Source organism: Cuculus canorus, chromosome 9 (genome assembly GCF_017976375.1).
Source record: "Cuculus canorus isolate bCucCan1 chromosome 9, bCucCan1.pri, whole genome shotgun sequence".
Classification (NCBI taxonomy): domain Eukaryota; kingdom Metazoa; phylum Chordata; class Aves; order Cuculiformes; family Cuculidae; genus Cuculus; species Cuculus canorus.
The window spans coordinates 2,191,272-2,205,671 of record NC_071409.1 but is presented as its reverse complement, the minus strand read 5'-3'; the positions used below and the strand labels follow the sequence as shown (position 1 = coordinate 2,205,671).

Genomic DNA, 14,400 nt, shown 5'->3' with positions numbered 1-14,400 from the left:
TCATTTGTGGAGTGATCATCTCATTTCTCTTCTACCTCCAGCCTCAGATGCTCCTTTTACAACCAGAAGCTAAGTACAACTCCTCCTGCCATTGAACAACCTCCTGATACTCCCTTTCTGGTGGCAGTTACATCAGTCCTCACAACATATGATCAAACCCAAGTTCATACTAACATACTAATTGTGGCAGCTGCTTTTCCACCTTTTCTTGACGTACCAAAGCCGCAAGAAGAGATCCCCTGCCGCTAGCCCTGTACTTATTAGAAAAGCCAACATCAGGGTGATTTTTTTTTTTTAAAGAAATCAAACACAAGTGCATTGGTGATTTTTGTTTTATCATTTCAATATTGGAGCTGGCATGTTCTTAAAATAGAAAATGATGCTCTTATATAAACTGCTAGAGTTGTTGTGTGTTTGGAGCCCTGATGGATTTCTGAACGTTCGGGGCTGGAAACATAACTGACTATTAAAATGGAACTGCTGAAAATAGCAATTGGCTAATGTTGAGTTTCGGTAATACACACTGCTGCATACCAGTGGGTGCATAAACAGGTGTCAGCTTCATCCAATGTAGTAAAAGTCATGAAAACAACCCTTTCTGAGTAGCGTTTAAGAGCCTCATCCTAAGATGATAATACCTCACTCGAAAGGTTTATGTGTATTGACCGCATTAAATTTGACTTTTAACATTAACAGCAGTTTCTGTTGTTGGCACAGTTATGTTTTGTAAGCCTAAAACTTCCTGACCTATTAAAAAAAAAGGGCTCTTCAAGAATCAGAACAAAAAGAAACCCAATTAAAATTTCAAGACACAATCAGCATTTGAAAATAGACACGCGGGTTTTTCTTGCCACATTCTGGAACATGTGGGGTTGACAGAGCTGGAGTACAACCACCCTCCCCATCAAAAGAAGCCTGTGAATTAAATATAGAAAACACTGAATATTTTTGTACTTGCTTCCTGCCATGCCAGGCCTCAAGCTGCTCGCCTACTCCGCTTCAGAAACTCTTAATTGCGTGTGAAAGGTAAATGGACTACATTCACACTGCGACTACGAAAGGTGGAGGGAGGAAATCACGCACAGTTACAGGGAAAAACCTTGGTTAAAAAAAAAAAGGCCAAAACAGAAGTACAGCTTTAAGTAAATGGTTTCACTTATCCTAATATACAAAGCACATGATGTCTTGCGAGAATATAAAGCATTCAAAGGGGTAATACACCCTATGAAACATATTTTCCATTTTCTTATAAAATATAACTGATTTCATTTCTTTCATCTTTTCATTTCTTGCTGATTGCCTTAGAAGCCCCCAAAAAGCAATCAGATGGTTTGGAGCACGTGGTAGGACTTTCTGGGCATACTCTGTCCATGGCTTGCACTGCACACAGATGAATGAAGAGTCAAGTCATGGGCAACTAAAGACATGTCACCACCTTCAAGTGAATAAGCCTACACCGAAAAGGACCCCTAGCATCTCAACTCCTACTTCAGCACCAAACCATTTTCTGAGGATATCTAATCAAACACAAACGCCAACCTTTTCCATTAATAATAGCGTTCATTGTGGTGTTTTAACAGTGCCAGGTCTATGAACCCTCAGCCATAAACAACCAAGGAACTCTGCGTTTCAGTACGGGAAACTTCTTCCTCGATAAGCAGATTGGGCATATTAGAAAGAGCGGAGCGACTGAAAATCAAGTGCGATGGAAACGCGGACTACTTGGCTGATTCAGAGTTCGAGTCCTACTTCTTGTGAATTATGAGAGTGAGAAGGGTTAGGCTGCAAGAGATTTATAAAGCGAAAGAGGGAGATTTAATTTATCAAGCTCAGGAAGATAGCATTGAAGTAAACAATGCACAAGAAGACGCCAGCCTAGAGGAAAGCGTTAGGTTCAGGGAACAGAAATAAAGGTTGTTCAGATATTATTAAGAAATAAAACACTGCTCAGACAAAGCCCGTTTGTAGAGCACAAAAGAAAGAGCAGGATTAAAATGTTGTACCCACATAATGGCTTGAATAAAGAAGGGCAATATTGAGTCATTAGTCTTCGGTGTAATATTACATTGGCAAAATCAAAGCTACTGGGGAGCAACAGTAGCAATACGTGTAATATAATAGGGTTGTTAAAAATACAGGGACCTCGCTTGCAACAATAGCGGAATTAACGGTGAAGTCTTCAGCCAGGTCTAAAGGCTCTGACAGAATCATTCTATCTACACACTAGAAAAGATGCTTACAGTACCTGAAGGGCACCTGCAAGAAAGCCAGGGAGGGACTTTGTAAAAAAAGGCACGTATGATAGGACAAGGTGGAATGGCTTTAAATTGGAGAAGGGAAGATTCAGACTAGACTAAGGAGGAATTCTTCACAAAGATGGTGGTGAGGGCCCTGGCCCAGGTTGCCCAGAGAAGCCGTGGGTGCCTCCTCCTGGAGGTGTTCAAGGCCAGGTTGGATAAGGTTTGGAGCACCTTGGGCTTCTTTCTTCATAGAATCATGGGATGGCTTTGGTTGGAAGAGACTTAGTTCCAACACCCCTGCCATAGGCAGGGACACCTCCCACTGGATCAGGTTGCTCAAGCCTCATCCAACCTTGGTCCATTGGGAGGTGTCGCTGTCCATGGCAGGGGGTTGGAACTGGATGGGCTTTAAGGTCCCACCCAACCCAAACTATTCTATGATTCTATGCTGTCATCTTTAAACACGTATGGGAAATCTGGTCAAATAAATCAAAGGAAAAGTTCAGAGACAAAAAAAAAAGGCTCAAGACGATTTAATTTGGATGTGCTGTAAATAACAACACCAACCACGACAGCATGATCAGTGGTGGAAACTCCACTCAGATGCTCAGAACAAGAAGTTGCAGTTTTGTCCCCTACAAAAGATGCTAAAGTGCTTCCCTATCTGTGAGGGCTCCTGTGCACATGTTCTTCCTTTCCTGTACAGGATACAGGGGATGAAGGATTCCCCTTCATGGAAGTTCTCATCTAAATGACCCCTTTCTGTACTTCAGCAGCCAGGATAAATCTGTTTAATCTTCCTTCTTGCTGAACTACCCAAGTCACAGCTGTCTTTTCTCTTTCAAAGACCTAAAAAAGGTACAGGTGGCAAGACAAGAGGCAAAGAACAGAAGGTGGTAATCCTGTCGTTATGATTTAAGGCATGTTAACAGAAGGGCTGTTTGAACCGATTATGATTCTACTCTGTGATTCTTGCACTCCTTGTTCTTTGCCCATCTCCACCAGTAAAGCAAAATCTGTCAGGAAACTGGTGAGTCAGCAGGCTGCTGCTGTTTGTCTTAGCTAGGAGGCATTGATTTTTTTCCCAAGGCTTTGATAGAGGGTCATGGGTATCCTAACTAAAATCTTTACTGAGAGCATAGGATCAAGGCAGTGAGAGCTGTTCGTTTAAACAAAAAGTCGATTCAGTTTTACAGTATTTCTTTGGGCATTTAAATTTTCTGAGTGAGACTCGAGAGAGGAAAAAAATACAAAAAAAGATTTTTTCCTTTAAGTTGTTTAAGATAAAAAAAAATGAAAGAATGACACGTGCTTTTTATATAAAATGTCTCAAAATTCACTATTTGCCTGTAATCAAGTATCTTACATATGTGCACGTCTAATTAGCACAAGAACTAGGGCTAAGAAGTAGAGTAAGTGCAATACGTGGAAGGAGTTTTAAGGCACTTTTACTTCTTTAGCACTTGTCCAGAAGCCAGGCCCCTTTCAACACATCTGAAATTAGACAATGAAAAGTCACCAGGCATTCTGAAACTCTAAGCAATGTTGTTTGCCCAGAAAACCTTAAATCGTCTACTTCAAGGTTAACATTAACCAAAAAAGGAGATATGGTATATTTAAAAAAAAAAAACAAAAAATGCAAAGATGGCTCAGGAAGCTCAGAGGTCTTCTTCCCTTCGCATAGAAGAGTTCCATAAAAGAATGATAATATTTCAACCTGCAGTGAGGTATATAATCAAAGAATCTCTGTTTAAAAGGCTGGAGATTAGTTATGAAGCAAAACACAGAGTCAGACCATAAAAAGTTAATTGCAAATCACTGTTTTCTTGTTTAAATTGGCAGGAAATTGTGAAATATTTCCTCTATAAAAACATAGGTGAGATATTATGTAGAATTTACCATTAATAGGGTGGAAGCAAGGGAAGTACTGATCAAAATAGTAATAACATGCTTACGAAACCGGTGGTTCCGAAAGAGATGAAGTTACTGGGCAGGAAAGCTCTGTACGTTTACATGTAAGTTTGAGATTTATGGTCAAAGCCAGCTTTCAGACAGACCACTTAAGAGTTGTTTAGGTTGTGAATAAATGCAACACCAGCTGCTATTTACTGCATAATTTGTAAGAGGCTTTAAGGCATCCAAGGGAAAGCTATGTAACTAGTACTGCTAAGAACTTCATGTTACAATTAGATGCGGACAACAGGAGTTTCTTAATCATTTCAGGATGCATCATCGGAACAGAGATGTCCCAGAATATTTCATATCCTTAGCTCAACCCAGCAGTCTGCAGGGATGAAGCAGCATTCCGTACAGTATATCATACTTCTGAGGTTAAGCACAGAAATGAGAATGGATGTGTGCCATCCAATACAAGCAGAAACAACTAACCCTGTTAAGTACAACGACGTGCTTTTCGTTTGATGACCTCTCTCTGCATGGGCCTTCCCTGGAAACACTTTTTCCAATCGTGAGATATGTCAGGCTCCAGTAGCCATGCTCTGGGAAAATAGCTCCTCCTTTGGCAATGACACACAAACCCAGCCGAAGCATCCTCTTCAGATCTGAAACTTGACATGGCACAAACAGAGGCCTTTAAGGCTCTTTGTGTCAATAATCTCCCAGAAGGTATGAACAAAACCACATCAAACAGTGACTATAGAAACTGTTCCACCTTGAACCTATGCTATTGGTTATGTTTTCCTCATCATTCTACCTTAATTCCTTTAGGCAAACTCACAGATTTTTTGGTTTGTTTTAAGCTGCAACAACCACTCAGAAACAAAAGAACTTATTTTGGACTACTTCAGCTCTGTGCTCCCCCTATGCTTCATATACTCTTTAAAACAAACTATCACTAACAGCTCTGTTTAGGAAGACATCTGCTTTGTGATGTTTAGGTATCATTCCCTTCCATCCACATCAAAGCACGACTCCATCAAAAAACCTTAACTCGGCAGCGATCACAATTGTGATTTATAGTAACTAAGACCATATTTTCATCTTTGCTTGAACAAGCACCATTTCAGTCAATAATGGAAAATTTAGCTCTGTTTATGCTTCTGTTTCCAAAAAGTATTTGAGGCAGAGAGAAGTTTTGTGAGTTGGACTATGCCACTTTGGCACAAGCCCAAGTATTCAGTGACAAAAATATTACCTATTTAAAGCATTACTACCACAAATTTGGTAAAGCTGCTGCCAAATAACTGGAAGTTTAAAATAAAGAGGCACAAAGCAATGACCTCAGTTCTCTGACTGCCTGAAGGCGATTGTCCGTGCTGCTTTGAGAAGCACAAAAGCCATACTTGTAAAAGACAGTGGGATGTACAGTGGGGAGACTCTGAATGCGTGCAATACGTTCGATAAGCCAGTTATTCCGAACCGAACTGAAAAGCAGGTGTGTTCTATCTGTACAGTCGCTCTTTGCTTCCAGGTCAAAGTAACCAGAATACCACAATCCCCCTGCCCCATCTCTGTCCTGATCCTTCTGTGGCTCTGCTAACGACTGGGTCAGGAACACATTGGCAAAGAGTCATCTCGGAATCCAAGGAGAGCCAGAGGCGTGGGCACTGCATACAAATATGACTCAGATGAGGCACACGGATTTCACCTCTGAAACAACCTCACAAAGAAGTTTTCTTAAATACCTCCAGGTCTGCATATCCTGAGTTACCACCTAGAAAACAGGTCCCGGGTTACACTCCTCCAGTTTCTAAAACGGGCAGCCAAAAGCTTCGTTTGACCGCTGCACAAACCCATTATGTCTAACCCTGCAAATCAACAAAGGAAGAGGCCGCAAAGAGGAGGCTAATCGCTTCCTCCCTCCCAGGAGAAACAGATGGCCCACAGGCAAGGCAGTATTGTAATAATCTCCAAGATGTAACATAATCCCCTCTAGAAGTGATTTCTTAAGGGGCAATAGGACCTCTTCCAGTCCACATTCTAATATCCAGCTAAAGACTTTCACGCCATCTCCTGCAGGGAAGAGGCCTCCCCACACATACTCTGGCACATCAGGTGCTTCAGGTGTTCGATCAGGGACATCCAAGTCACATACTGGCAGATCACATGTCATTTGTCACCTGAAGCACCTACAGCAACCAAGGAACTTCTTAAATCACACCCAATTTTCTGAAGTCATCTCTCAAGATGCATCATGAAGTTCACACGGTAGCATTGCTCAAGATCGCATTAGTGTGGAAGAGACATACACACATGAAAATTGCTCAAGGAGCGATGGAGAACAGACTGTCTATTTACAAATTCTTATTTGTAGAGTGGAAAGGATGAGGGCAAACAGGCAAAATCTGAGGTCTGGGTCAAAAGTGTCGCAAGCATCTACGCTGAAAAACAGAATTACTATGTTATAACGCAATTTTTGTTTTAAAGATTATGAAAACCAAGCCAAATACATAGTTTTGCAAAATCAGGTTAGTATAAGCACATACTCAAGCAGGAACTTCTCTAAGGATCCTTCTGCTTTGCCAACAAGAGGGAAAAAAACAGTAATTAAACCTGGTGTATTAGCCAAAAGTCTTAAGCTCGGATAAATACAGTCCCTCAAACTGAAGGCAATTTGAAGAGTTACTGTGTCAAACGTAAAGATTTTTCACCACAAAACTCTTTGGCCCTCCAAAATCGTTTGGCTCTGAATGACAGAGCTGGCTCCATGGGTGAACACAACTGGGTGCAAATAGTTCCACACCAGACTAGCAGGCTTTAAAACACTCCTCACACTAAGAACAAGAGAGAAGAATCAAGCTACTGAAAATAGGTTTATCCTGATACTTCCCCTCCAGTCCTTAAGAGAAAGTAGCCTCTGTTGAGCTGGTGAGTGGAAATGATGCCCCTCGCTCCCAGCAAACAGGTATTTTGCAACCCACAGCTCACACAGAGCCACAACGAACGATAAGCCTCGGCTTTTAAAAACTGCTAATATAATAAAAATGGATTGGCAAAGCCTTTTCATTCTCAGGACAGTTGGTCTCCTGACAAACGTGTCTCTGCAGCTCCTAAGCACACATATAATAAGACCTCATCAAGAACAGATCCTCGCAAAGGACAGATCTGTGGCTGGAAAGCTGTGAAGTTCACAACTTCAGAAAAAATCCAATGAACAAACTGCTGAGCCCTGTTAATTGTTTCCTTTAAAAAAAAAAATCCAACCCAAAACATAAGCCCTAAATAGCTTCTTAGAGAGATTCTAAACCTCGGACTGAGCTGTTTACAGCAGGTTTTAGTAACCTGCCAGAGATTTCTTACACAAAGGCTGTGGATTAGATTTTCTTTATTTCTAAAGCATATAAAATCTTGAGAAAGAACACTGGAACGGGAAGCAGGCACATGCTTTTAAAATCACAAAGAAGTACTTTTGTCAATTCTTATTGTCCATAGAGGAACTCCAGAAACCAAACTCCTATGACGGACTAGAAACACAACACAAAAAGACTCAGGTAGTGTCTTCAGGGGCTCGTTAAGGAAAAAATAAAAATAATCATCTACCTAGTGCTTTGGAGGAGAATAACGGAAGGCAGAGCGTGCCTTGAGCTGGGGGAGCAGAGGCCAGCGATGCCCACTCTACAAGGTCCAGCGGCTTCTCCACAGCAACAGGCAACCGCACAGACTGGCTTTTTAAAGCAGCTGCCTTAAAAGTCCTCGTCAGCTAAATCATGTGTCTTCAAGGAAAACACCAGCTTAGATGAACACCCGGCAGGACAGCAACACAGCCTAGGTTGTCTGGGTTTGGGTTGTTTTTGAGAAGTAGGAGACGAAAGCACACAGAATTCCTTCAGTGTAATGTATTTGTTGAGTTGTTCCCGCAGCACATCAACATTAGAGTCGAGCTTGCGTATGATGTCTCCTCCAAGATCACTTCAGAACACCTAGCTCTGCTCCTGTGGTGGGAGCACGGCAGAACGGATATAGCCAGAAGGGCTCTGGATCACATCGCCTCCAGAGGCTACGAAGGATCTCAAGAGAGTTGGGGTTGTTCAGCCTGGAGAAGAGAAGGCTCCGAGGAGACCTTAGAGTGACCTTCCAGTTACCTGAAAGGGCATACAGAAAGCTGGAGAGGGGGCTGTTCACAAAGGCTTGGAGTGATAGGACGAGGGGCAAAGGCTATAAACTGGAGAGATTGGCAGATTTAGAAGTAGACATAAGGAGGAATTTCTTCACCATGAGAGTGGTGATGCCCTGGCCCAGGTTGCCCAGGGGAAGCTGTGGCTGCCCCATCTCTGGAGGTGTTCAAGGCCAGGTGGATGGGCCTTGGGCAGCCTGAGCCAGTGGGAGGTGTCCCTGCCCATGGCAGGGAACTGGAATGATCTTTAAGGTCCCTTCCAACCCAAACTATTCTACGATTCTACGACCTTTCCAATGCCTCACAGGACTTTCCTTCACTCCTTTACGGGGGAGACAGACCAGTTACCAGGGCATCACTTCATGGGTTTTTTCTAATTATCAAAGTCAAATCAAAGAACTGAGCTGACAGAGGAGTCTGGCTTTTTTCTCAGAACCGACCAAGGAGATGAGATCTCCGGTAGTTTTAGGCAAGACAAGTTTAAGGGAGCAGTTCCCATGAACCGCTTAGCCTCTGCCTTTCTGGAATTTCAGCACGATGACTCAAAGCACGCGCCCTAGTGTTATCGACATTTTGTAGAAGCTATTCCAGCCATCCTTTCTGCCTAACAGTACAAGGAATGAACAGGCTTCCATTTCCAAAATCTTGGAATCTTCCCCTACTAAACCTATGAAGGAACTGCAGCCGAATGACTGATCCGATAAACACAGGCAGCTTCAGAGCTCCTCAGAGTCCAAGTATTTACAGGCCCCCAGCAAATCAATCTCTTTCTTTTACCGGCTGTGTATAAAACATAACATTTGCTTCAAGAAGTACTTGCCCAAAAGTCTTTTGAATACAAAACAGAGAAAGCCCACCGGTGGGGGGTAGGAGGGGGATGAGAATCCGCAATTTGGTTGCGTTACTTATTTTAAGAGTGCTGAGCCATTAGAGCTAAAACACTCATCTCTAATGGCTTACTGTATCAATACAAAGGAACCAAAAAAGAAAGAAAAGGGGGAAAAAACACAGTGTTTGGTAATCCTAGGGCTTCTAATCATTAAGTCTAACACCAGAACAGCAGAACATAAAAAGAGCAATTGCATTGTAAATTTACGTACCGTGCACAGGTTATGGAATGTGGTGCAATAGGGCACTGTGCAGTGATAAAATTGCATTCCTTACAAAGTTAACAGCTTTAAGCTCATGATTTGTACATGTGGGTGATACCGAATGACCTTCATGCCTTCCAACATTCACTAGAAGGCAGATTTATTTGTGATCACAAGTCAGCTGTTTTGGTTTTGGGGGATAAACACAGAGTTGGAGAGAACAAAGGTTTAAACTTTGCATTAGTAGTGAATGCAGAGGCCAGTACCTTAGCTTTAAGAGCTGAATTTAAAGTCTGTACTCCAAACTCCAGAGTGGATAATATTAGAACCTGAGTGAACCCTGCCGGAATGGTTGTTTGCCACTCCTTTTTATTTTTTTTCCCTTTTGAAAGACAGAGATAAGGTATTTCATCATTCAGTTCCATTACACAACAACACCGTCTCTAGCACAACGCCTTATGAAAAAACATGTCCAGTTTCAGCATCAGAGATCCAACATTCCACAGTGGGAGATAGAAAGTTCCGCAGCTCTTAGCGTAATGGACACAATACAAAACCTACCCTTTTCCTAACAAAGAAATCCATCATATTTCATTTTAAACAAGCACTAACCTGTCTCCTGTTCCAATTTTCTTAGATATGAAATAAATAATGATTTGGAGAAGGTGCTGACTATGCTGGACTGCAGTCCAACAGAGCAATATCCTAGGACAGCGCTGTTACAATAACCAGCAGCTCCTCATTGCACCAAAACCACCCCCCAGGATCCAATCGACTGTACATTCCGGTTTTCGTTTAACAGAGCAAGGGTGATAAACCTTAAGATTAGCTAAAACCTCTACGTCGCAGTTCTTACACTGCTGAAAACAAAGTTCCTAATTTAGATTTAAGGCAAGTAAAGAGGTCACATTAAGCAGAACTATTTCTGGATATGCGGGGACGAGGGAACGGGGACAGGATTGTCTCTTTTCGTGCACATCCAAAAATCAAAACCGTGAAGAAGCAGACAGAGGCACAGAGTTCCTGATGTTCCCAAACAAGTGGTAAAGAAAATTTTATTTACAAGCACCCGAGATGAGAGCGTTTAGGCTTCTGGTTCTCAACTTCCCACGAGTTGCAGCGAGGAATTGAATTGCTCCTTCACAACCTGAAGTGCCCTGTTCTCAGGTACCCATACAGAAAAAAAACAAGTGCTAAGGAGCTTGGGACAGCTAAATACTGAACACAGAGCAGATTTTAGTCCAACATTCCCAACGGAAGCACACCAGGCTCCGAGACAGTTCATACAGGTCGTTACATAAGGTTAACGGTTTGCTAGCCAAGAGCCAAGGTTCACAAAACCAGTCATTTCTTGTCCTTTTTCAAATCAGATTTGAAGTTAGTGCTTCTTCCTCGCAACACTTCACTGAAGTCTCAACCAGAATGGGCTGAGAATATTTTAGTCAGAGGTGTTTCAACTGCCTTATTAATAAAATAAAAAGATCCCAGGGAAGCCTGAAGGCTCAGCCCTTCCGATATGTACTTCAGTTTGCTGCTCCCGGGCTAGGCAGCACCACAGCAACCCGAGCAGAGTGACTGAAACAGGCTGAAAGCGGCAGCAATCACGACAGAGACATAAACCCAGAAATCACGCACAGCTCCAAATGAAAGATAAACGTTTAAAAAAAAAAAAAAACCCAGAGGAAAAAAAAAACAGTTATCATGCTAAACATACTTTCTTGAAGGCCACTTCTCACTAAAAGGGATTATGTACGGTATTAGCAATAACGCATATAAATCAAGCATATGGCATAAGCAAATGTAGCATAAGATCTCGGACACCTTTAAGAATGAAACATTCAAGGCAAATAGACTACAAAGTGTTGTAATAAAAGCACCGATATGTCAAGGAAGGGGTGTGCGGAGTTAGTGATCAAATAGAAACCCCTGTCTACTGAAACGAAAGACACAAAGGTATATTCAGCTAAAAGAAGATAATCTGTGGAGATCTCAGTATAAGCCACTGTCTTACAAGAGTACTTGAAATGAAAACTCCCCGGAAGCTTATCATTTATAAAGAGACCACGATAGAGAAATTATGGGATAAGAGGACAGAAACACGCCGGGTGTTCAAGGGGGATGGCTCCGCGGGGGGCTTTAGGATGGTTCTCCCCTCTCTCCTGGAGCACAGAGGAGGAGGCAGGAGGAACACGGATGTACAAGGGTAGCTCCTTTCCCCAAAAGGTTTCAACCCCGGGTCTCCCAGCAAGGTAAACCGCCAGGAACACAGGAAAGGGTGTGGAAGGGATGCTTTCCGTGATGTGCAGAACACCATAAGGGTATAAGGCGAGGGTAAGCGTGAGGAGCCTCTCCTCGGCTGCACTGGCAAACCAGCCGAGCTGCAGGAGCGCACAGGTCACGGCAAAGCCGGCTACGAGCGCTTGAGACCGAGGGACGGGGCAGCGAGGGCGAAACGAGCGAGGTCCGAGATAAAGAGAAGGATATACGGCATTGCTCAGGGGTCGGAGAGCCTGAGCGGGCAGCGTGGGCGGAAGGAGCCCCCGGGAAATGCGGAGGGAATGTGCGGGGCAGGGAGAGGGGGGCAGTGGGGCAGGGAGCCGGGCGGGGTGCGGGGTACGAGGAGGCAGGAGGGCAGGGAGCCGGGCAGGGTGCGGAGCAAGGGGCCGGGCAGGGTGCGGAATCCGAAGAGGCAGCAGAGCAAGGAGCCAGGCAGGATGGGAGCAGGGAGCCGGGCGGGATGCGGGGTCCGAGGAGGCAGCAGAGCAGGAAGCCGGGCACGATGCGGGGTCCGTGGAGCCGGGCATAGTGAGGGGCAGGAGCCGGAAGGATGCCGGGTCTGAGGAGGCAGGAGGGCAGGGAGCGGGATAGGGTGGGAGCAGGGAGCCGGGAAGGGTGCGGGGTCCGAGAAGGCAACAGGCAGCGAGCCGGGCAGGATGCGGGGCGCAGCAGGGCAGGGAGCGAGCAGGCAGACGGGCAGGATGCGGGATCCGAGGAGGCAGGAGGGCAGGGAGCCGCGCAGGATAGGAGAGCGGGGAACCGGGCAGGGAGCGGGGCTCAATGCGGGGTCCGAGGAGAACAGCGGGGCAGAATGCGGGATCAGCAGAGCAGGGAGCGGGGCTCAATGCGGGGTCCGAGGAGACAGCGCGGGCAGAATGCGGGATCAGCAGAGCAGGGAGCGGGGCTCAATGCGGGGTCCGAGGAGACAGCGGGGCAGAATGCGGGATCAGCAGAGGAGGGAGCGGGCTCAATGCGGGGTCCGAGGAGACAGCAGGGTAGGATGCGGAGTCAGCAGGGCAGGGAGCCGGATAGCAGCGGGTCCGAGGAGGCAGCAGGGCAGGATGCGGGGCCAGGATGCATGCGGGATCAGCAGGGCAGGGAGCAGCGCAGGGTCCGAGGCTGGCAGCAGGGAGCGGGGCAGGACGCGGGGCAGGACTGCGGGGCCGGTACCTGGGCGCCTTGGCGGCGGCGCTCTCGCGGCGCTCCAGCACTCCGGCACGCAGTTGTTGAGCTCGGTCCAGTCGGCGTGCAGCCCGCAGCTCCAGCCGGTGGAGAAGCGGGAGAAGAGCCAGGTCTCCCTGCGGTTGGGGCGGTAGCAGGTGCACTTCTTCTGGCCGGGCCGGCAGTCGCAGGCACCTCCACCGCACGTTCTGCACCATGTGCCGTCCGAAGGTGGTGCCGCCCGTCTTCTGGATGTGCAGGAAGACGATCACGTTCCTCGCCCTTCATGTCGAAGGCGAGCTCCCGCTCCAGCTCCCGCACCGGGAAATAGTACTTCTTCACGTAGTGCGGGTCGGGCGTGGGGAAGAGGTCCTGCTCCTCCGAGTAGGGGCGGCCGCTGGGGCGAGCCCAGGCTCAGCCCCGGCCCCACGTACTGGTACAGGATGAGCATGAAGCACACCGAGACGGCCACGATCAGCAAGAACTTGCTGGTCCTTCAACCATGGTCCTCCCCGCGCGCTTCATGTGTCACCATCTCCCGCGGCGGAGCGCGTCCCCCCCCCCGGGGCAGGGGCAGCCCGCAGCCGCCGCTCGGCGGGGGCGACGGCGGGGAGGGACCCGCGAGCAGCGCCGGCCCCCGCTCAGGAGGGCCGCCCCCATCCCGCCGAGCGCCGGCGGCCCCGGCAGCGCCCGCCCCCCACACGGGCTGCGCGCGGGCTGGGCGGCAGCGCCGCTTCCTGCCCGGCATGCACCGCGCGGACCGCCCCGCGCCCCACCGGCACCGGCGGCGGGAGGGGGCCGCGCGCGCCGCACCGGACACGGCACCGGCGGGGGGGGGGGGAGGGTAGGGGGGTAGGGACCAGGCACACACCGCCCCGGGGACACGGCACCGGCGGGGTGGGGAGGCACACACTGCACCGGGACACGGCAACCGTGAGGGGGGGCGGGAGGCACACACCGCCCCGAGACCTCGTCACGGGGGGGAGTGCGGACACCCACAGCCCCGAGACACTGTGACACAGTGACTGCCGGCACCGACCCCCCTGAACGCTGAGTGCGGGCACCGACCCCCACCGAGACCCCGGCACGGGGGGAGTGCGGGAACCCGCAGCCCCGAGACACCGTGACACAGTGACTGCGGGCACCGACCCGCACGGAGGCAGCGGCACACACTGAGTGTGGACACCCACCACACCGAGACACCGGCACACAGGCACTGACCTGCCCCAAGACCCCCTCTGCACACCGAGTGTGGTCACCCACTACACTGAGACCCCCACACCGAGTGCGAGCACCGACCTGCACCGAGACCCTGGAACACACTGAGTGTGGGCACCCACCGCACCGAGACTTCGGGACACAGTGCAGGCACAGACACCCCTGCACGCTGTTGTGGGCACCCACTGCCCCGCGGCCCTGGCACACAGCGAGTGGCTGCGGCACCAACCCGCACTGAGACCCTGTCACACAGCAAGTGTGGGCACCCACCACACTGAGAAACTGGTACAGAGTGACTGATTGCGGGCACTGGCTCCCCTGCACACTGAGTGTGGGCACC

General features: G+C 47.7%; 1 protein-coding gene across 1 annotated transcript in view; it reads right to left on the bottom strand.

Moving 5' to 3' along the window:
* The window catches only part of HS6ST1 (heparan sulfate 6-O-sulfotransferase 1), a 209,643-nt gene extending 196,077 nt beyond the window's left edge, over positions 1–13,566 (bottom strand). The window contains 6 exon segments of the mRNA XM_054074440.1: positions 12,852–12,894; positions 12,897–13,036; positions 13,038–13,114; positions 13,116–13,244; positions 13,246–13,340; positions 13,343–13,566. Of these exon segments, the coding sequence (XP_053930415.1) occupies positions 12,852–12,894; positions 12,897–13,036; positions 13,038–13,114; positions 13,116–13,244; positions 13,246–13,340; positions 13,343–13,367 (509 nt within the window). The 5' untranslated portion in view covers positions 13,368–13,566.
* Between the last annotated feature and the right edge of the window lie 834 nt (positions 13,567–14,400).